The sequence below is a fragment of the Mus caroli genome, chromosome 5 (genome assembly GCF_900094665.2).
Source record: "Mus caroli chromosome 5, CAROLI_EIJ_v1.1, whole genome shotgun sequence".
Lineage (NCBI taxonomy): Eukaryota > Metazoa > Chordata > Mammalia > Rodentia > Muridae > Mus > Mus caroli.
Window position 1 is genome coordinate 105717115 of NC_034574.1, and position 22343 is coordinate 105739457.

A 22343-nucleotide genomic window follows, 5' to 3' on the forward strand; every position below is an offset into this window, starting at 1 on the left:
CACACACACACACACACACACACACACACACACACGCCTGTGTGGTTGAAATGGTCACATGACCAAGCCTTAGTGGCATTCGCATCGAGCTAGGGCTAAGAAAGTCACATTTGCTAATATGCAGCTGAGACCAGTGGATAAGTTGGAGGAGAACCAACTGCCAGTCCCTCTTGGAAACAGTTAAGATTTTTTTCCTATGCCCAAAGAGGCAAAATTGTTCTCATTTCCCAATGGTAAGATCTTGAACATAGAAAGGCCTAAAATAATGGACAGGTGAGATATCATGAAATAACAAACTCAGCAATTTTACTCCATACAAAGATCGAGGAGGCTTCTCACAGGATGCATAACACGATTAAATACAAAACAAAACGCTAAACAAGCACTGGTCATAGAGCTGTGGAAATCAGGAGTTTCCTGGAAATAAAGCTAATTCAGGTGTTCACGGCACACGTGGTTAGGAGCTAAGCATTGTGGGTAGAGAGAGACGGGCATTGTGAGAGATGGATAGGGCTGAGGTCAATAACAGTGTTAACATGAAGCTGACAGTTGTCTCCAGTCTAACTTGTAAATCAGCTGTTCCAATGAACCAAGTTTCCTCATGGAACCTTTTCTTTCTTTTTAAAAAATTATTTATTGTTATTTTATGCGTAGGGATGTTTGGCTTACATGAATGCCAGTGTATCATGTGCATGGCCTTGTGCCCACAGCGGACAAAAGGGGACTTTGGATACCCTGGGAATAAAAAGTATAAACAGTAGTGAGCCTCTGGGGACAGAACTTGGGTCCTCTGCAAAAATAACAAGGGCTCGGCAGGCACTGACATCCTTTGCTGCTGGGTTTTCTGTGGGTGAAATGTGTCGTAGGCTGGCCTAATGCTGCCCACAATTGTTTGCATGAGAGAGACACTGAGGGAACCTTTCCCCAGTTAATTCTGATTGATAAATAAAGATGCCAGCAGTCAACAGCTGGGGAGAATAGACATAGGCAGGATTTAGGTTTCCCAGGCTTGGGACCATGAGGAAGGACAGGAAGGAGCCATTGTGCCTTAGAAGAGTGTGCAGGAGAGAGACAAGAGCTACCATGGGGTAGGGAGGCAAGGAGAGAACCCTGGGCTCTGGGCCAAAAGGACGTGGGCCAGAGGTCTGAGTAATCGGAGTTAAGAGCAGCCAAGGAAGACACAGAAATTAGCAAGTAGTAACTCAGAGTTATTGGTAGGAGGTAGATTTTAACAGCATGGAGGATAGGCAGCTGCCCAGCTATTGTGCTGCATAAGGCTGTGTGTTTGTCTTTCATCTGGGAACATAAATGGTCAAAGGCAGGAAGGAACTCCATACCAGGATTTATTAAAATATTCTTACTTCAGGAATATGGGGTCCCATGTAGGTTAGGTAGGCCCTCTATCATTCATGACCTGCATCTTAAGGTTATTAAAGACTCAAGAAGACAAGGTTATCTTCAAAGATAGGCTAGGTAAGATGCCCCTATGTGTTGTAGTTTCCTTCCTGATGCTATGATAAAAAACAAAAACAAAAACCATGAGCAGAAACAACTTGGCAGAGAGAAGGGTATCTGTGGCTTGCACTTCCGGGTTGCAGTTCACCATGAAGGGAAGTCAGAGAAGGAATTCAGTAAGAGCTTGAAGGCAGACACCATGGAGGAATGCTGCTTGCTGACTCCCTCAGACTCCTGATTTGCTAGCTTCTTTATAAAGCTGAGACTACCTGCCTAGGGTATGGTGCCACCCATAGTGGGCCGAGCCCTCCTACATTAATTGGCTTCTCCACATGCATGCCCACAGGCCAACCTAGTCTTGGTAATCCTTCAACTCTGACTCATTCCTAAGGTGACTTGCTCCTGTGTTAGATGGTTAAAGCTATCTAGGACACTGCAATTTATTGAAAGCTAGCCAGCAGGACCAGATTGTGCAGGAGCAGAGAGGAGCATGAAGCCAGTAGAATGGGGATCTGTACCCACCCACGGCATGAGGGATGGAGGGGGAGGGAAAACATAGGTATCTATTTCATACCACACACCTACATAAGATGGATTAAAACCTAATTATACACACAAAAAAAGAAGTTTAGAGCTTTGAAGGCATATGGTAAAACATGAACTGAAATTAAGGAAGGCAACTTGAAAGTAAGAAAGCATAAGCCGTAAATAAGCAGTCTGTTTGGCTGCACTGGAAGCACTTTATTAACTGAAGGGCATTATCCATAAGGGTATGAGTTACCTTCGCAGAGCTATCGAAACTTAAACTATCAGAAATTGGTTGGCGTCTATACACAGACTATGAACGATTCCCAGAAAGTACAGAAGCCAATTGTCATGACCGAATGAGTCACGGAGATGAAACTGCACAGCTTTCATGGAGACAAGGGACCTGCCGTGCCAACTCTGGGAAGTTACAGTACACACTGTGGCAGCTTGTGGTGGGTGGTAGGCTCAGCATCCCACACACTGTCCCCATCCCAAGAGTCATCATTTTCAGAATGCCACAGAGATAGGCTGAGGTCCCCAGAACAGGGACAGGCCTGAGGGTCCCTGCAAATCTACATGCTTAGAGCTATTAACAAACTTGCCCAAAGAAAGACAGACAGACAGACAGCAGAGGTAGAAGACACTCCTGCCTGGCTCCCAGCATGGTTCCCAGTTCTAGAAAAATCTTGTCCCTTAAAGGTCAGCTGTGGGCATGGTGGCTATCCATATGCAGCCTCTTAATGCAAGCATTATCTACAGTTGACTGCCAACAGCCACTGACAGCCATATTGCTTCATCTGTCTGTCCTGAGTAAGGTCACTCTTCCCTGTGTTCTTTTAAGAATGCTGATCTTAAATTCGGAGAGTTTCAAGGAGCCAGCAGGAAGGGTGGGTGGAGCAGCATGCACTTTGGGGACACAGGGAGAAGTCAGCTCAAAGGCCTGTCCTCAGCCCTTCCTGAAGACCAAAGGCTCTCTCCCTGTGGCTGGCTTTCTCATGCATCCAGCCATCTCTTGGAACCCTCAGATGTCCCCACTGTGTGGCCTTACCTGGTCACACAGAGTTCCAATCAAGCCTTCCAGGTCATGCTTCTCATGGAGAGCCACCTGTTTTTCTTCGTATTCCTGCTCCAACTGCATCTCCAGCTGACGGAGCTGTGGACACACAGGACAGACGTGAGCACCCTTGGATGACTCCTGAGCAGCAGAGCCCCAGCCGGGGCCCTGGGAGTAGGGGACACGCACCCTGTGGCCATACTCTGATGCTGCCTCTGAGTTGCAGGGGTGTGTCTGTAAAAAAGCCTCGGGACCTAAAAGCTTGGAACCTGGGCAAGAAAAGGGTGAGCTGGTCAGATTGGGGGACCCGTTTGGCACACCCTGTAAAGTTTGCAGTCATGGCCATTGTTTGAATATTTTTGCATGTTAGCATGTTGAGTATGTGTGTATGTGTGTGTGTGTATGTGTGTGTATGTGTGTGTGCATATCTTAGCATGTTGAGTGTGTGTGTGTGTGTGCATGTCCTAGCATGTTGAGTGTGTGTGTGTGTGTGTGTGTGTGTGTGTGTACAAGTGTGTGCAGGTACATGTTGACTGGTATGTGCACATGTAGAAGTCAGAATTTGATGCCTGGTATTTTCTTTTATCGTTCTCTATATTAAATTTTGAGACACCATATCTTGACAAATCTTGGACCCACCCATCGACTAGACTGACTGAGCCCTCAAGCTCCCAGAATCCTCCTGTGTCTGTCTGCCAGACCTGGAGTCACAGAGGCTCCATTCACAGCGAGCTCCTTTCTATGGATGGGGGATCTGAACTCAGGTCTTCCTACTTGTGCAGCAAACACATGACCCACTGAGCCATCTCTCCCCCAGCCCTCTGACTTCATAAGGCTGGATACCAAGTGGCTTGTTAAGAGACACATCCACTTACTTATTCCTTGAAAAAGGCGCCAGCCAAGGGACACGTGCTGTTATGGGGACACAGCGATTGGCGGTATGGACTGTGTGAGTTCTCTCTACTTCCCACTGGGAGGGGATGGGATTTAGAAGGGCCCATTAGGAAAGTTAGGGTCAGAGGGGGTTATGAGGGTGTCACCCCACAACAGGATCAGTACCCTTATGGAGAAAGACACCAGAAAATCAAATCCACCTCTTTCTCTTCCCTTTGCTAAGGACATGACAAGAGGTGACCATCTACCAGGTGGCCCTTACCATTCACGCATGTACTCCTCTGGTCACAGATCAATGACAGCAGAATAATATCTCATGGAAGCCCAGGGCTACAGTGTTTTCCTCCCACAGCGTCTGAGTAACGTCACTTTATCTAATTTGCACCACTCTGAAGCCGCTGGGTTCCCCAGCAGTGGCACTGATGGTAAAACCCCACCCCCTCCATCCTCCAAGTACCCAGGGGCTCATGGCACAGACCGGCAACCAGGCTTTCCTGAGAGGCGTTAGTGAGTGGCCTTTTCCCTAACACCGAACATCCACAGCATCCCCTCAGGTCACTTAACTGTCTCCTGCAGGAGACACTGAGGGCTGCCATCATCAGCATCTGTCACCAGGAGAGGAAGGCCTCCACCTGCTCCCACACTCTGCCTTTATACATCTGTCCAGGAGAAGCCGAGTTAGAAATGAAGTCAGATGGCTCAGCAGGCAGAGGCATTGCCACCCGAGTTCAATCCCCAGGGCCTACGTGGAGAAAGGAGAGGACAACTCTCATATGTTGTCCTCTGACCTCCATACACTTGTACACATGCACACACTACACACACACACACACACACACAAATAAATAATGTAACTACAAAAGACCCATAGGAAATATAGTTGCCACACTCCTGTCTGCTTCTAAGGGATAAAAGTTACTTAGAAAAATATCCCTGAATCATAAAACATCAGTGTCAAGCACATCCTGGGAGAGTGTGAAGAATATTTCCCTGTGGTTCCCAAGGATGATGAGAGGAGGAGAAGAGGAGGGAAGGGGGAAGAAAGGAAAAAGGGGAAAGGAAGTGGGAGGGAAGGGGGAGGGAGGAGGAAGGAGGAGATGGAAAGAGAAGGGAAGGGGAGAGAAGGGGGAGGGGAGGGTAAGGAAGAAGAGGGAAGGAGGAAGAAGGAATGAGGGGGAGGGAGAGGGAAAGGGAGGGAAGGAGGGGGGAGCAGTGTCCAGGAACCATGGGCACTGCCAAAGGAAAGAGATTTACCCATTGTGATGGTTTGTATATGCTTGGGCCAGGGAGTTGCACTATTAGATGTGTGCTTATTGTAAGTATGTCATTGTGGGTGTGGGCTTTAATACCCTAGTCCTAGAAGTCAGTATTCTGCTAGCAGCCTTCAGATGAAGATGTAGAACTCTCAGCTCCTCCAGTGCCATACCTGCCTGGATGCTGCCACGCTCCTGCCTTGATGATAATGGACTGAACCTCTGAACCTGTAAGCCAGCCCCAATTAAATGTTGTCCTTATAAGACTTGCCTTGGTCATGGTATCTGTTCACAGCAATAAAACCCTAACTGAGACACCCATCCCTCATCCAACTAAGAGCGTATGGGCTGTGGCAGCAGAAAACATCCTCCCACAGGGACACCACAGTAGGAGAGGCGACTGATGGTGGACAACAGATAGACAAAGTGTAAAGGCTGACAGAGACTGATGACTGCAGTGTGGGCTGAAACAGCACAGCTGCCTTCAGGGCAATGCTGTCTCCACTGTCCTGTGTGTGCTGGGGAAGGGGAGGACGGTGAGGGGATAACAGACCTACTAGGGCCGAAGTTAGCCTCGGTCTTAGGTGCAGAACGCTGAGGAACATCAGTCAGGAAAGCATATGAGTCAAATGCAGGGGCCCAGCCAGGCCCATTAGCTCCCTACCCACAGCATCTGTATCTACAGCCTGACATGTGGCAAAGAGTATGCTTGCAATTCTAGAAGCTTCTGGGATTGCACCTAAGAAATTTGAGCCCCAGATCCTTGAAATCCCCCCAGGGAACAAAGGTCTCAGTTGGTCATAGAATGAGCATGCTTCTGGGTTCCGGGTCCCAGCATCCTCCCAAGTGGGACTTTGGGTTCACTGTGGCCAGAGCTTACGCACCCGCTTCTGGCAGGACTGACGCACATCCTCCAGCTCTTCCTCCTGATCCTCACGGTCTTTCTGATGCATCTGCTTCATCCTCTCAATCTCCAACTCAAACCGCTGGCGAAGCTGGGGGCAGCAAACAAGGATGGAGCATGAAGGTCTAAGCCCTCAGCCCTTCACACCACAGCCCTGTGCCCAGCCTTCTACACCACGTCCTCACTCCCAGCTCTCCATGACATACCCATATCCGCTACCCTACACACCACGCCCACTCCCCCAGCTCTCCACGCCACACCACATCCCCAGCCCTCTGCGCCACACCCATATCCCCAGCCCTCCACACCACGCCCACATCCCCAGTCCTACACGCCACGCCCACACCCCTACCTCTCCACATCACACCAAATCCCTAGCTTTCCAAACCATACCCATATCCTCTGCCCTCCATGCCATGCCCACATCCCCAGTCCTCCACACCACGGTCACATCCCCTGCACTCAACACTACACCCACACCCCCAGCTCTCCATGCCATATCCACATCCCTAGTTCTCCACCCCATGCCCACATCCCTTGCCCTTCATGCCATGCCCATATCCCCAGCTCTCCTGCCATGCCCTTATCCCCTGCCCTCCACGCCACGCCCACATCCCCAGTCCTCCATGCCATGCCCGTATCCCTTACCCTCCACACCACGCCCACATCCCCCGCCCTCCACGCTATAGCCCTGTACCCAGCCCTCCAGGCCACGCCCACATCCCCAGCTTTCCACACCAGGCTCACATCCCCAGCCCTCCTCGCCACCCTTGACTGACTTTACTCTCTAACAGATGCCTCAGAGAGAAGTCACCTCCCTCCTACCCTGTAAAGTTAAAGGAAGCAGCCACGCCCCCCCCCCCAACACTGCCTCTGCATTTCCCATGGAAAAACGCCTCACGCATCCGCCACATTCTCCCACTGGGTTTAGGCACAGCCTCAGAATCCCTTTCCACGCTCTCCAAGGCACCTAAAACTCAGAAGTTTACAACCATTGTTTTTAATGTGGAGACAGAGAACGGAAACAGAAGAAAAGATCTGGGCCTCTAAACTGTTGGGGACATGAAGACTAACGGAGGATGTGTACAGAGCCCCTGGCACAGCCTGGCTAAATTAGCTTCACCAAGATTGCAGCTCTTACATAGCGGCAGAGGTTATTGGAGGATGATCCCAGATGAGGGGCTGTGTGAGGAAATATAATATTTCTTTTTCATTTTTTCCCAGCCTCTTGGGCACTTCTGACATCTGCAATACCATTTATGTCAAGCTTATATGAGTTAACATAAAATTCCCAGGAAAAAATGCCTTATTGAGATCAATAAATATCTGCCTGGCCTCTGTGAGGATATGCGCTGTGCCAGGCTCAGATGTGATATCCATCCAGCTACCCTTCTGGGTTGAGTTCAGGTTGGGGAGCTGAGAAGATGTGTCATCTCCACCCTCAAGGTCACGGTTCATGTTTCTGCTTGTGGAGCTCAGTGGTGATGGGAAGGATCTTCAAGAAATGATAACAGTGTTTTCGCAAATGCCTGCTGGCTTGTCTGCGCTCACAGACACAACCTGGTGCTGCCGCTCAACGCTCTGCCAATCTTGGCATTCCCTCCTGTGTGGACAGTGCAATCTTCATCAATTAGACCTGGGGCTGTGGGGATTGGCAAGGGTCCCATCAAAGAAATGAACCATCTAGAAAACCCAGGGCTTTTTTGAGATCCTGTAGACAATGAGCTGCCTTGGGCGACCATCTGGGGTGCCTCTCTTTGGGTAGCACACGGGTCTGTGGTCTTTGAGCCATTGTAGAAGCAGTCTAGCTCACTCAATGTTCAGCCAATGCTGACTGAGCCTTCACTCCCTCTAGTGAGTCCTTCCCGACCTCCCTCAGTCCTTCCTAAGACTTCATCCGCACGCTCAAGGTCCACTTGATCCCAGCAGGACTCACCAGAGTCCATCTGTGTGGTATCTGATGCAGATGAGGTGCTTAATAAAATGACCTACTAAGCAACACTCACTGGTCACTCACAAGCATCCAAGACCCTCCAGACCCTGACCCTTCGCTTCCCACACCTGTGCATTCCACCTGGGAGGCTTCATCCTGTGATATGGAGTGAGGCCAAGTAAGATGCTGGCACCTTGGCATTGGTGGGTTGCACAGAGTCCATGTACAGCTGCTGTTCATGTCACCTGGTGTGTGTTCCCACCATGGGCAGGGTTTAAACAGAATTGCCAGTTACAAAAATCCTCCAAGAGAAGTTCTTTTAAGGTAAGGACTGAAACCTCCTCCCTCTTGAAAAACTGGGTGGCTTTCCTACAGGGACAGGAAAATACGTGTGCCTTCACCCCTGTACCTCTCTAAAAACTAGGGATGCTAGCATGGCATTAAGTGTGAAAGGGCATGGGTTTTGTGTATCACTGTCCGTATTTCTCCTTAGTGTGAGTGTGGTGGTTAGAATATGCTTGGCCCATGGGTAATGGCACTAGTTGGAGGTGTGGCCTTATTGGAGGAGGTGTGGCCTTACTGGAGGAGGTGTGGCCTTGTTAAAGGAGGTGTTGCCTTATTGGAGGTGGTGTTGCCTTATTGGAGGAGGTGTGTCAGTGTGTAGGTGGGACTTTGAAGTCTTATATATATGCTTAAGTCAGGCTAATGTGATCCAGAGCTTCCTCCTGACTGCCTATGGGAGAGTCTCCTGAGGCTGCCTGTGGACCAAAATGTAGAATTGTCAGCTCCTCCAGATCCATGCCTGCCTGGATGCTGCCATGCTCCCACCTTGATGATACTGGACTGAACCTCTGAACCTGTAAGCCAGGCCCAGTGAAATGTTTGCTCTTGGTCATGGTGTCTGTTTACAGCAATGAAACCCTAACTACAGACCGTGTCTATTTTTGGATGGTGGGTTTTGTTTGTGAGGGCAGGATGTTACCGTATCCTACACTGGCCTCAAACTCTCTACATAACCCAGGCTGACTTGGAACTCATCATGGTGGTTCTTCTCTCTCAGCCTCCAAGAGTTGTGGGAACAGCAGGTATTACAGCCACCACACCAGCTCCGAGCACCTGCTTAACCTGTGCTTCTCTGGCTCACATTGCTGCATTTAGACTTTTCCTGTTGCTATTCCTGTCTCATAACTTCTTCAAAAGCCATGGCTTGGCATGTACCTGGAAACCAGCTGCTTCGCTAGGACAGTGGGAGTCAGGTTTTCCATCCCTGCCTACTCCCCCAGTTACTGCACATTCCCTAATTCTCAGAAGGCTTATGCTCCTTCCTGGATTCTGTGCCTCAAGTAGATATTGGAGCTTCATGGTCTGAGGACATCAGTTCAAATCCTCACCCCCACCTCTTCTTTCTGTCTGTCTGTCTGTCTGTCTGACTATCTATCTATCTATCTATCTATCTATCTATCTATCTATCTATCTACCTACCTACCTTACATACCTACCTACCTACCTATTGTCTATCTATTATCTATCATCTATCTTCTATCTATCATCTATAGTCTTTCTTCTATCTATCTATCTATCTATCTATCTATCTATCTATCTATCTATCTATCAATCATCTATCTACCATTATCTATCTTCTATCTATCATCTATTTATCTATCATCTGTCTATCTATCATTGTCTATCTATCTATCATTCTACCTATCTATTGTCTATCATCTATTATTTATCTATCATCTGTTCATCTATCAATCTATTATCTACTTATCTATCATCTATTATCTATCATTTATCTAACTTTCACCCATCTATCCATCTATCTATCTATCCATCTATCTATCTATCTATCTATCATCTATCTATCTATCTATCTATCATCTATCTATCTATCTATCTATCTATCTATCTATCTATCTATAGGTCATCATGCATATCTGTGGAGGGAAGGATCCTCCCCGTGTCCTGTATGAGGTTCTACAAGAAGAGGTCAGAAAGTGTAAAGGACAGAGTCTCATGCACAGACAGTGATCAATAGCATTAGACACCCAGTCAGCGGTTATGTGTTGAACACCAACAGTGCACTTGGTGTTATCCTTGGCTACAGGAGGTACTGAGAAGGAAGAGTGATCAAACAGCCATTCAACAAACAACACCCGCCTGCCATCACAGAACTCATGTCTCAGTAAGAAAGGGGCACTGGGAAGTGTGCCACTGAGCCTGGTGTGGCTAGAATGGGCAACAGCAAAGGGATAGCTGTGGGGTGGGATTCCTGCAAGCACCTGGCTTCCCCCGTGGATCTCTAGGGAGCCACAAACTGCTGAGGAGCAGCAGAAGGGCAGCCCTGTGTATCTTCATGCCACCCGCCCCTGTGTGAGAAGCCCATCCAGGGCAGCACATTCCCGGGGCAGTGCATCCCCTGAACAGGGAGGGTCTCCTCACCTGCTCCAGCTGCTTGATAGTATTTTCCTGCTGGCTGTGGATCTTCTCTTGCTCAAGGGCGTTGGTCTCCAGTTCCCAGACCCTCTCTTTCAGGCTGGCCACACCTTGATCCCCCCCAGAGGCACAGCTCAGCAGCTCCCGTTTCTGGCCCTGTAGCCTTTCCACCTCTTGCTTCAGCTTCGAGGCTTCCTGCTCCTTTTGCTACAAAGAGAGGGGGCACGGGGATGGAGTCACGTGACCACGGTCCTCTCCCAAAAGGGCTCCAACCTCTGCATACAGGCCTACTTGTCTCCCAGGCTCAGCACCATTACACAGGGTCTCCCCATGCAGTGCAGGCCGACTTCCACCTCAGGATCTCCCTGCCTCAGTTTCCCCAGTGCTGAAAGGACAAGCTATGTTACCACCTGGATCCCCACATGGCCCTCCTCCACTCTTGTCCCATGCCCAGTTTCCCCAGCATGGCTGTGCTTTGAGAAGACTCAGAGGGACCCTGGCAGATCGAGGTAGGGAAAGAGATTTTCCTGGAGTTGTATCTCAGTGCATGTAAGGGAACTGCTTGTCCTGTTGGAAGAAGAAATCAGGCATCGTGCCAACTCTCAGGCTGAGGAATCAGGGAGGCAGAGAGGACAGAAGTGACCCTTCCAATAAGGAAGATGGATCCAGGGCCAAGTCTGCATGCTCTCTCATAAAGAGAGGAGAAGAGGATCAATGGCTAGATCAAGAGAGCACAGGTTGCCCTGAGGGTTTATAAGGAGCCACCAAGGATAAGGGGCAGCTGATGTCACAAATGCCCTCTGTAGCAGAGACTGCTTTGGGCAGGCTGTGGCTCCTGACAAGGTCATGACCAGCTCTGTTTTATTTTCTGCTGAGCCTCAGAACCTCCCACCTGGGACCCTGTGCCTATGGCCAGAGCACACACTATAGAGGATTATCTGTCATCAGCCTCCATGGGTGTCATGAGGACATGCTGGGAACAGTGTTGGCAGCTGCCTGGAGCACAGTACCCACCCAGGGCTCTGTTCCTCTGTCCACTGCTGCAGGTGTATGCTGGAATTTCTAGAGTATCCAGACAGCCGAGAGTCCCCATTTCTCACCTCTAGCTGCTGCTGGAGCTGACCCAGCTCCCAGCGGACTCCATTGTTCTCCTGACTCACTTTCTCCCTGAGGCTCTTCTCAAACATCGACTCCCCCAGTGCCTGGGCCAGCTGCAAGTCAAACCTGCGCAAAACAGAATGGACACATCAGGGAACCAATGGTAGGGGAAACTGAGGCAGGGCCGGCTGTGGGTATAGTTGGGAAGAATGCATAGGCTTTTCTTGTTGAGGTTGTTGGGGTGGGGGGGAATACGAGGAACATCATGGAGGGAGTTTCGGGTTTCTAAAGGATTTCCATCCAAATATTAGAAACCTGGTAAGACATTAAACAAAAATTAAAAGTGTATTTAAATATAGAGTAAATTAAATAATACATGTTTATAATAAAGAACACAAGTGTTAGAGGAAGGAGAAATGGGAGAGAAACAGGGGAAAGAAGAGAGAGGAAGAGACAGAAGAGAGGGAGAGGAGAGAGATACGAGTGAAGAGAGAGGAGAAAGAAGAGGAGAGAGGGAAGAGAGAGAAGAGAAGAAAGAAGAGAGAAAGGGGAACATAGGAGAAAGAAAGACAGGAGAGAGAGAGAGAAGAGGGATTGAGGAGAGAGAGAAAAGAGAGGGGAGAGAAAGAGTGAGAGGAGCAGAGAGAAGAGGGGGGAGAGGAGAGAAAAATCAAAGAGATAGGACACAGGAGAGAGAGAGGAGAGGGAGAGAGAGAGTGTGCGCATTAATCCTTCTTGTTGGAAACTCTCTTCTCTCTCAGGTCAGGGTTTTGAATGTTAAGTGTCCCTGACCCGTGCAGGTGCCCATGGCTCTATTTCCGTGTCCTGCCATGAGGGCAGACACGAGCTGAGGGTGGCAGGCCAGTCACTCGAAGGTTGCCGGCTTCTCAGGTGACCCTGTAGCATTAGCAAACAGGAAGCAGCCAACAGGTCACCAGAGACAGAGGAAGGAGCTCTTTCCCCTCCACAAAGCTGACCACCAGGGGCCGCCATTCCCTCTGCTCCTCTGTCTCAGATCTGCACCTCATCAGGGTGAGCGTCTCTCCAGAGAACTTGGCCAGGCTGCAGTGAGGGGTGGCTGAGACACACACAGGAAGCCCCGCAGTTCCAGCAATCCTGGTGTGGCACCTGGCACGTGGACATTATTGACAAGGTCTCCCTGTATAAAACCATCATCAAAGCTGCTGTCTTCCATAGCCCCAGGCTCCCAAGAAAGCCAATCATAGCTCTTCTTAGAAGGCCCTCCTGCTGGAACATCCCTGAAGCATTCTGATTCGCTGTTGATGACATCATTTCAGAGGTTTTTGTCTGCTGGCCCTGAATCTTGAGAATGGTGATAAGCAGGCAGTTCCAACATTCTGGGCCTTGGGCTGGGGTCTCTGCAAGGACCCCACAGAAGGAGAAGGGGCAGCTAAGTGGGGTGCATGGATGAAATGGAAGTTCATAACTCACATGTCCAAACACGCCAATGGGGACCAGGGAGTGGAATGTGGTGTTTGAGAATTTTTGGCCCATGGGAAATGGCACTATTTGGAGGCGTGGCCTTGTTGGAGGAAGTGCATCACTGTAGGGGCGGGCTTTGAAGCTCCGCCCAGTGTGGAGGAGTCAGTTTCTTCCGGCTGTGGTCAGATCAAGATGTAGAACTCTCAGCTCCTCTAGCACCATGCCTGCTTGGATGCGGCCATGCTCCTGCCTTGATGATAATGGAACTCTAATCTAAACCTCTGAACCTGTAAGCTAACCCCAAGTAAATGCCACGTCCTTTTTTAAGAGTTGCTTTGATCATGGTGCCTCTTGACAGTAAAGGTGCCTTAACTAAGACAGAAGAATTGGTTGAGCCCCAGATTCCACAGTGGCAGAAGTAACCTTGAACCCAGCTTCCCTAGCCTTGCAGCCAATCTACCTGTCCATGCCCTGGGTCAGGTGAGGTACGACAGCCACACTGGGAAACGACAAACGTCCTGGAAGAGTTCTTGTCTTAACACAACACCCGACGCCAAAGAAAGGCTTTTACAGACCCCGCCCCCAACTTCTGGAACACACGTTTGCACACACACCCTTCACTCCACCTAGCCAGGCCTTCCTAGGGCACAATCTCAGGAGGTGCAGGGACAGTGGGGGTGGGGGTAATACAGGGTTCTCCTCAAGAACTCTGACAGCTCTTGGAATGAAGCTTTGTGACCCATGCATAGAGTATCTATGGCAACGAGACTCCCACAGCAGATGGAAGCATTCTGGACCGTTTGACGCAGAAGCCAGGACGGGGATGGTGAATTCTCATAGCGTGGAGCAGTGGACGGTGGGGGTAGCGGTGCCTGGGGTTGAGAAGACCATGAAGAGACACGCAGAAGTGTCTCCAGCTTCCAGAACATTCTATATCACTAGAGGTGCTCAAGCAACATGTCCATCGAATCTGGACTTCAGCCACCCCATGGTTCCCTTTACACCATTCATCTACCTAAAAGATCCGTGTCTGTTCTTGGGAATTTAACATCAAAAACCACTTCTACTCCAGAGTTTATGGTGGAGAGAGGGACCCCACAGGCAGGTGAGTTTGGAGAAACAAAAGCAAAAGAGAAGAAGTCCTTCCCAGGGCACGCCATGCAAGTCCCTGGGGGTGAGGGAATCTATAAACCAAAAGAGCCACAGGCAGTGCCTCTCTTTTCAGAGAGCTGACACACCTTCAGGAGGAGCAGAATTCCCAGGCGAGGCCTGAGGAGCTGGTGAGTAGGAGAAACCTGGGAGGTGTCAGTGTGTTTGTGGCCTAGCTTATGGGTGTGGCCTGTCATGGACACTCTAGAGACTGGTGGAAGTCTAGGATGTGGCTAAGATGCCAGTCATCCTGAGCTCAGAGAGACGCTGTCACTGGACAAGATCACACAGCAAGTGGTTGGCATGAAGCCGGGTCATTGTTCCTTCGAAAGATTGAGGGCTTGCCCATGTGCCCAAGTGGGAGTGGAAGTCAACGAGAATGAAAGACCAGTGAGAAAAAGCTGACCCTCATTTGGGGGGGGCGAGTGTGTTATTGATGCACAGAGGTCATTTTTGGATGACGATGCCACTTCAGGATAGCTCCTGATATATGAAAGCAAGAGACAGTGTAGCGCCTGGCCGATGGTGGTGGTGCTCACCTTTAATCCCAGCGCTAAGGAAGCAAAGGCAGGGGGAATCTCTGAGTTTGAGGCCAGCCTGGTCTACAGAATGATTTCTAGGACAGCCAGGGCTACACAGAGAAACCCTGTCTGGAAGGGGGTGGGGGAGGAGGTGAGGAAAGGGAGGAAAAGGAACAGGGAGCAACCAGAGTTCAGGATCCATCCTACCACCTACAGAGTGTGATCCTGTCCTCAGTCTCTTGAAAATGAGGCCACCCTCCAAGCCATGCCAAAGATGGGTCACCTGGGACACTTGGGGACAGTTCATCATGAGTATTCTACCAGAGGCAGCATTCTGCCCACTTGCAGCTTAGAAACCTGCTGCTGTGGCTGCAAGCCCTCCTGAACCCCTTTATCCACCCCCCATCCAGTCTGGAAGAGAGTCCTAGACTGCACACATGAAGCTCAGGGATGCAGAGCCACAGCCTGCTGGAGGGTACAGGTCTTGGTACCAGTCCTGGCTGGCTCTTCTTGCCTAGTCATGCCAGCTTCCCCACAGGAAAGCAAGCACTGTGCCCAGGGGCCACCATCAAAGCTGTCCAGATCCTGCTAGACCTACCCCATAGCTCAAAGCCCATGCTCTCGATATGAAGTGTGTGGGCTCCTGTTTTGGGATGAGTTCTTTTTAATATTCTTGTCCCCCTTTTCACCACTGGGGATGGGCAGCTAAATCCAGTTCATTCCGATGAACACGTCATAAAGTTAACACAAGACCTCACCCCTATTTACAGAGGGGCACCTGTGACCCAGAGGGATCGAATGCCTGGCTCAATCTCACACAGCTAGAAGCAGAGTAGACATGAACTGGGATGAACTGGTACAGTCTCCTAAGAGGCACAGACTCCCACTCATCACAACAGCTTACCCGCACTCTTCACAACAAACCCCTCGGGGAAAAGAGATGGTGGAGCCCAGAGAGGGCAGGTAACTTCTCTAAGATCACAAAGTAACTGGGAACAAGGCGGGGGCTGAGAGTTAACAGCAAAGAACCATTCTCGTGGTTGGAGTCTTGAACACCTGACAGGAATCCCTTCCACACGGGGTTGTGAATGAAGGGGCTGCGCTCTGTGCTCAAGAACGCTGACGGAAGTTGGAGGGCTTTGGAAGAGAACCCAGAGGCCTCCGTGTATCCTGACACTGCGCAGCCTGCCCCAGCGACCCAGTTCACCATGGGATGGGACTCACTTCTTCTGTCTCTTCTCCAACTCATGGTTCCTACTCTGCTGGTTCTCCAGCAGCACCCGCGTGTCCTCCAGGTCCCAGGTGAGGTGGTGACACTTCCTCTTCAGCTGGTAAGCCATCTTCTTGGCCTCTTCATACGCATTCTGCAGCTCCCCAAGCTATGGAGAGAAGAGAGTGAGAGGTTCGCTGGTGCCCCCCCCCCCCCGTTTCCAAAGCCATGGATGCTGGGAGAGAGAAGACCTCAGAGGAGTTCCTGTCAGTGTTAGGAAGCCGCTTCCCCGAGCCCCACTTTGCTGGGAGGTAATTCCCAGCTCACTTTGTGGTCAGTCCATCAGCCTCACCTCTGCCAACTTCCTGCCCCACACTCTTAATTCATTTTTCATTGCCCTGCCTCGACTTGACACTTGGACTGGCAGTTGACGGATGGCTCTATCATCTGGGGAGACTTGTGAAGATTAGCTTCAGAGTCACAAAGAGGGAACTCCCGGCCACTAGGGGTGGCCCCACAAGAGCAAATGCTGTGTGGCTCCATAGTGTGGGCTGAAACCCACAACTTACTCAGGGCCATGTACAAACAGGAACAAAGCTGTCTGCATCTTCCCCAGACCCTCCCCAATACCACACACACACACACACACACACACACACATCCTAGTTTAGAAGATTGGGATTCAGGACGCATGCTTTGAAGAAGTAGCCTCATTAAAGGGCTGCTTTAAATAAGCAAAACTCTGAGTTAATGAGGCCTGTAATTCTAAATTCAGTATTTGAAGGCAAATGGGATGTTTTCTTATGTTCCGCCGCTCGGAAAGGGTTGCGGGCTTATGACTTTTTAATGTAGTGTGAATATCCCCCTTCCTCAGGGAGAGAGGCATGACTTTGTAATCCGTCATTACAGACCAAGGCCGCCGCTCCCTTTGTCTCTGTGTGTCCATCTGGGAAGTGACTGTTAAAAGCTCCACCAGCATCACCCTTGGGGTGGGGACAGGTTTACCACACCTCTCTTCCACTATTTATAGCCCCCCCCCCATGATCATCCCTTGGCCCTTTCCATAAGATATCACAGTTTATTTTTCTCCCATGTTGAGAGCATAGTAGAAGAATAGAAACCCCCACCCTGCGGCTCCTCCAGTGAATGGGAGAGACCAAGGAATAAAGAGATGCATGCCCTGCAAGGTGTGTGCCAGACTGGAAGTGAGTGGCTGAGGGATTCCCACCTCAGTCTGTGTTAGCCAGGGCTTTCTAGAGTGTGGTGTTTGAGGTCTGCAGCTGGGGTGAGAATATCAAGACAGAAGAGGAGGAAACACCCTCTGAGCTGCAGCTGCAGCAGAAGAGGCAAAGGTGCAGGGCTGAGAAAGTGCTGAACATTTGGGGACAAGATCAGTTGATACTGGGATGGACCCTTGAGGCTAAGCTCTTCTGAATTCATCCTCCCAACAACTTGAAAGTGATTATTATTTTACTATTTGAGGCAGAGGCAGTCTCATGGAACTTAGTTTTGTCTTAAACTTGCTAAGCAGTGGACGACGACCTCAAATCCTTGATCCCCTTGTTTCTACCTCCCGGGTCTGAGGAGCAGGCATGAGCTCCTACCCCTGGCTCGGCAAAGTAATTTGAAACTGATTGTAGGAGAGTTAAGGAGTACCCTGGGAATCTTTGACATTTGCCTTGACTGTGAGGGTAGAGTGACAGCCAGAGAGCGAGTGGACCAATGAGTGGAGACACCCGAAGACAAGTCAAGAGGCCAGATGGTCACAGTGAACACCGAGACAGGAGAGTTGATGTTGCTAACAATGATCTATGCTCTCAGGAAAGAAGGGAAAGAGGGGCCTGGTGGTGCATGCCTGTCACCCCAGCTGGCTGAGGAAGGAAGATCACAAGTTCAAGGTCACCCTGGACACTATGGCAAGATAGTGTCTCAAAGAGAGTGAAGTAGAAGCTTCGTGGCAGAGCACTTGCCTTGCCTCACATGCACAAGAGAAGGCTATGTTCAGTCTCAAGCACTGAGACATAAAAAGGGTGGGTGCTCCAGGATCTTAGGTAGGCAGATAACACAGAGCCAGGGTGGTAAAGGTAGATAGCCATATTGTGGGCGCCTTGTTCGGGCTGAGAGCAGTCACTAGACCCCAACGTGTTTGAAAGGAGAAATGTGTGAATAGCCAGGCAGACCTGGGAGATGCACCTTGAGCTTAGACTCTCAAAGAGAAGCAACCAGCATGAAGGTTAACAGGAAACCTCAGCCTAGACTGTCATAGAGAAACCTGAAGCCATGGATGAAGGAGGGAAACCCAATGTGTACAAGAAACCCAATGTGGCCCCTTTCAAGTGTATTTCTGACAGGAGACCTTTCTCATGTTCCATTATCAAAGGATGCCCGGCAAAGCCAACGTAGTTAGGAAAATTAGAATCTGTTGGATATCAGCACAATGAAACCTAGCTCAATGCATGCATACATGCACATATGTACATACACGCACATGTGTACACAAGTACACACACACACATACACACACACACACACACACACTGCCATGAGAGAAGGAGAAGGAACATTCCCAAGCACAGGCCGGTTGGATTCGGTCCAGAGGACCCCCAAGGATCAATGGTACACCTTGACATCACCACATGTAATGGTAGAACAATCTGGAAGGGATTCAGGGTGCTCTAACCTACAATACAACTCGTGGGTGAAGAGAGAGGCTGGAGGCTGTGGCTCTGGTCTAGAGACAGATAACAGACCACTGGGCCTGGAGAAGTCAGGCGGTGCTGGTTCGGATGAGAATGGTCTCTTTAGGCTCATCTATTTGAAAGCTGAGTCATCAGGGAGTGGAATGGCTTAAAGGATTAGAAGGACCAGGAGGTGTGGCCATGTAGGAAGAAGTGTATTACTGGATGTGGTCTGGGAGGTTTCAAAAGCCCAAACCAATCCCAGTTTATCTATCCCCATCTCTGCCTGTGGATCAAGATGTAGCTCTCAGCTACTGATCCTGTGCCAAGCTCTCAGCTACTGATCCTGCGTCATCCTCCCAGCCAAGCCATGATGATAATGGACTGAGCCTCTGAAACTGTAAGAAACCCCCATTTAAATGATATCTGTTACAAGGGTCATGGTGTCTCTTCACAGCCACAGAGCACTAAGACTGTAGGGTTAGAGTATGCTGTGGTGACTTTACAGGCCAGAACCTAAGGCCCAGATCCTAGTGATTCCTGTGACATGGTCTGGACACGAAGCAACTGGGCCACCACCCTTCCCTCAGAACACCCTCCCCCACACCCCCATCCCACAGGGACAGGTTTTGTTCCAACAGTAGAGATCCTCCTTTCCCAGGACTAGACAACACAGTGGCCTCTCACAATGAGGGGGGGCGCTGGGGGGGGGGAGAAGATATCAGTTTCCCGGGACTCTCAGGTCCTGACCCTCCACCCTCTCTCACCTTCTGTTCCAGCTCTGTCCGAGCCTTCATCTCCGAGTCCAATCTCTCCTCGCACTGTTGAAGGCGCTTGCGTAGGAAATCGTTCTCCATCTGAGCACAGTCCAAACGCATCTGCCACTCGTCCGCTGTGTGACAGAGTCAGCAGCTGATGAGTGAGGCGGCAGGTATGGATCTCACCTCACTTCTCGGCCCTGTGCTTGTCACTTGGAAGTGACATTTTGAAAGGCTCTTGAGCCTCAGTCTTGGATTTGGGGTAAGAAACTGTGCTGAAGTCCAAGATGAGGCAAAGGCTAGGCTCCCTCTAGGAAGTCTGTCCTGTCCTGACTACATCCAGCTCTCTGGAGGGTTGACCTCACTGTTGTAAGGTCAGATCCCTTATACCCTGCAAGGGGAATCACATGCTTCTTTTTCCAAAGAAATTACACAATCTGTAAGGCATGGAATTCTCTAGCCTCTGGTGTATGTCCAACATCATGTAGTCATTTTCCAGATAGTTGGGAATTCATGCTCTCCAGCTGCCAATGGACACATCAGAATCATGGGTCATGAATCCTGGGGTAAAGAGAGACATGCTCCTGGCTATGTGCTGGGCGGCAGATTCTTATTGATTTGGGGTTGAGTTACTAGCTAAATGGTTGGGTGATCACCCAATAAGAACTTGACCACAAATGCCCCAGGAGATGTGGTGTATGGTAAATCCTTTGATTTGGTTTAAACAGTTGTGTGATGGTTGAACTGAAACCATGGTCACGGTGCTTTATCTTTTGATCACCAAAGAAGAGAATGATTTTCCTTAAGTTAATGGAGCTGGGGAGACATCCTTAAGAAGTACTCAACCTACTTATTTGTCATCTATGTACCTTTACATCTATCTACATCTATTATCCACCCACCTATCTGTCCATCCATCTGTCAGTCATCCACCCACCCATCTATCTGTCCACCCACCCATTCATCCATCTATCTATCCATTCATCCATTCATCATCTATCCATCCATCCATCCATCCATCTATCCATCCATGTGACACACATTCAATGCACTGCTTCTTAGGAGTACAAGGGATAATTGCATTAATAAGTCATTTATACCCAGCTTTTAGTATAATTTGATGGGAATAAGAAACATGTTCAAAGAGAGCTACAGACTAGTTTTCTCCTGGAAAAATTCATGAAAATCCAGAAAGGGGCTTGAATCCATGAGGACTCTCCTGGGACACACTATGATGCTAAACATATGGAAAAAGCAAACTAGTGTTCATTAGGTAGATAGACAGGCAGACAGACAGACAGATGGTTGGGTAGATGGTAAGGTGGAAGAGTAATGAATGTATCATTGATGAGTAATGGTAGATGTTTGTGTAGATAGATAAGGGGGTACATAGATGATGGATGGATGGATGGATGGGTGGGTGGGTGGATGGATGGATGGGTAGGAGGGTAGATAGATGGGTGGATGGGTGCATGGATGGGTGCATGGATGGGTGGATGGATGGATAGGTCAGTGAGCAAGGCAATGGTTGAGCAAATATGTAGCCAGTATGTCCAACAACATCCTGATTTATCTGTTCACCTGTTCCCTGTATTTCTGCAATCTATCTCTACATGTTTTAGTTTCCTGAGAACGAACCTCAACTAAAATTCTTCCCAAGCTCTCAGTGTCTAGCCTGGTGCTGGGTGTGTATTGCAGAAGATTCACTATAAGTAGTCAGGCAGGCATAAATAAAACCATGATTTTTATGATGCGGGCAAGCAAGCACAGCAGTGGTGAATGAAAGTGTTTTATCACCTCTATCAACTTCCTGTGTTTTAGAGGTTTCATGTAAAGAATACGTATGACTTTCATAATGAGAAACAGAGTCTCTATGGCCCGGCTTCCTGAACTGCACACCTTCAGCTAAGCACCTGCTTTGTGTGGTGACTGATATGCCTTCGAGCTAAGTGCATCTCCCATCTCATCTGCCCCCTGATCACTGCAAAAGAAACATGCCCAGGAAGCCTCATTCAGACATGTCTTAGATGGATGGAGCCTGTGCTGGGATGCCTCTGGGCTACCCAGAGCTACCTCCAAATAGCTGGCTCTGTACCAACAGCTGGCCCTGTGTGCACTTTGTCTTGTTTAGTCTCTGGTATCAGAAACTTTCAGCTGCCTGTGGTCCATTCCAAGGGAAACTCAGACTCAAACAAAACCAGGGCACAGTGAATGTGTTGGAATGGTCTTGGGTAAAGGAGCTTGAGAAGGCTCCAAACATGATCCCTTGGGTTCACTCCCAAGACCCACATGGTAGGAGAGAACTGATTCCCACAGATTGTCCTCTGTCCCATGTCCTATGTGTGCCACATACACGTGCAATTAAATGGATGTAGTATTTTTTAAAGAGTCTCGAAAAGGTCCACTGTGATTGGTGCCTTCTCCACAGATTCTAGACTCCTGTCCCCTGGATGGTACTGATGTTGCAAGGGCATCCTGAAGTCTGGTACCAATATTAGCTAGACTCTAATGTCTGGACACTTTCTCAACAGCCTCTATTCAGCAGGAGAGAATCCACATAATAGTGGGAACTGGACAAAGATGCCCCCATCCCATCCAACCATGAATGCCAAGTCCCTAGGCAGTGGTATAAGCAGTGCACTGATGCTGCCTGCCTCTCACTGGGCAGCCACTCTGAGAGTCAGCCTCAACTTGATCATGTATGTGAAAGCATGCAGAGCCCATATTCCTCATGGTGAAGAGGTAGCTGATGGCTATGGGTTAGTCTACTCCATATGGCCCAGCTCTGCGTGTTCATCATCTAGGACCAGCTACACTTGAATGTGAGGAATCTGGGGCTCAGGGCGACTTTGAATAGCATGGTATGATTCAAATACAGAGGGGAAATTAAAATACCTGGACTCCACTGTCATCTTCATCAAATAGAAGAGAATGTAACACTGACCCGTCATCATTCTTGAGTGTGTGTGTTTGTGTATCTGTGTGGGAGTATCTGTGCATGCATGTGTGTGTGTGTGTGTGTGTGTGTG

General features: G+C 49.4%; 1 protein-coding gene across 1 annotated transcript in view; it reads right to left on the minus strand.

The window, feature by feature from the left end:
* The window catches only part of Myo18b (myosin XVIIIB), a 208929-nt gene that overhangs the window by 91487 nt on the left and 95099 nt on the right, over nucleotides 1-22343 (minus strand). Inside the window, exons 29-34 of the mRNA XM_029477836.1 lie at nucleotides 19324-19448; nucleotides 15893-16047; nucleotides 11558-11681; nucleotides 10464-10664; nucleotides 6069-6179; nucleotides 3032-3136 (exon numbers count right to left, since the gene is read on the minus strand). Coding sequence (XP_029333696.1) covers nucleotides 3032-3136; nucleotides 6069-6179; nucleotides 10464-10664; nucleotides 11558-11681; nucleotides 15893-16047; nucleotides 19324-19448 — 821 coding nt within the window. The remainder of the gene's footprint in view (nucleotides 1-3031; nucleotides 3137-6068; nucleotides 6180-10463; nucleotides 10665-11557; nucleotides 11682-15892; nucleotides 16048-19323; nucleotides 19449-22343) is intronic.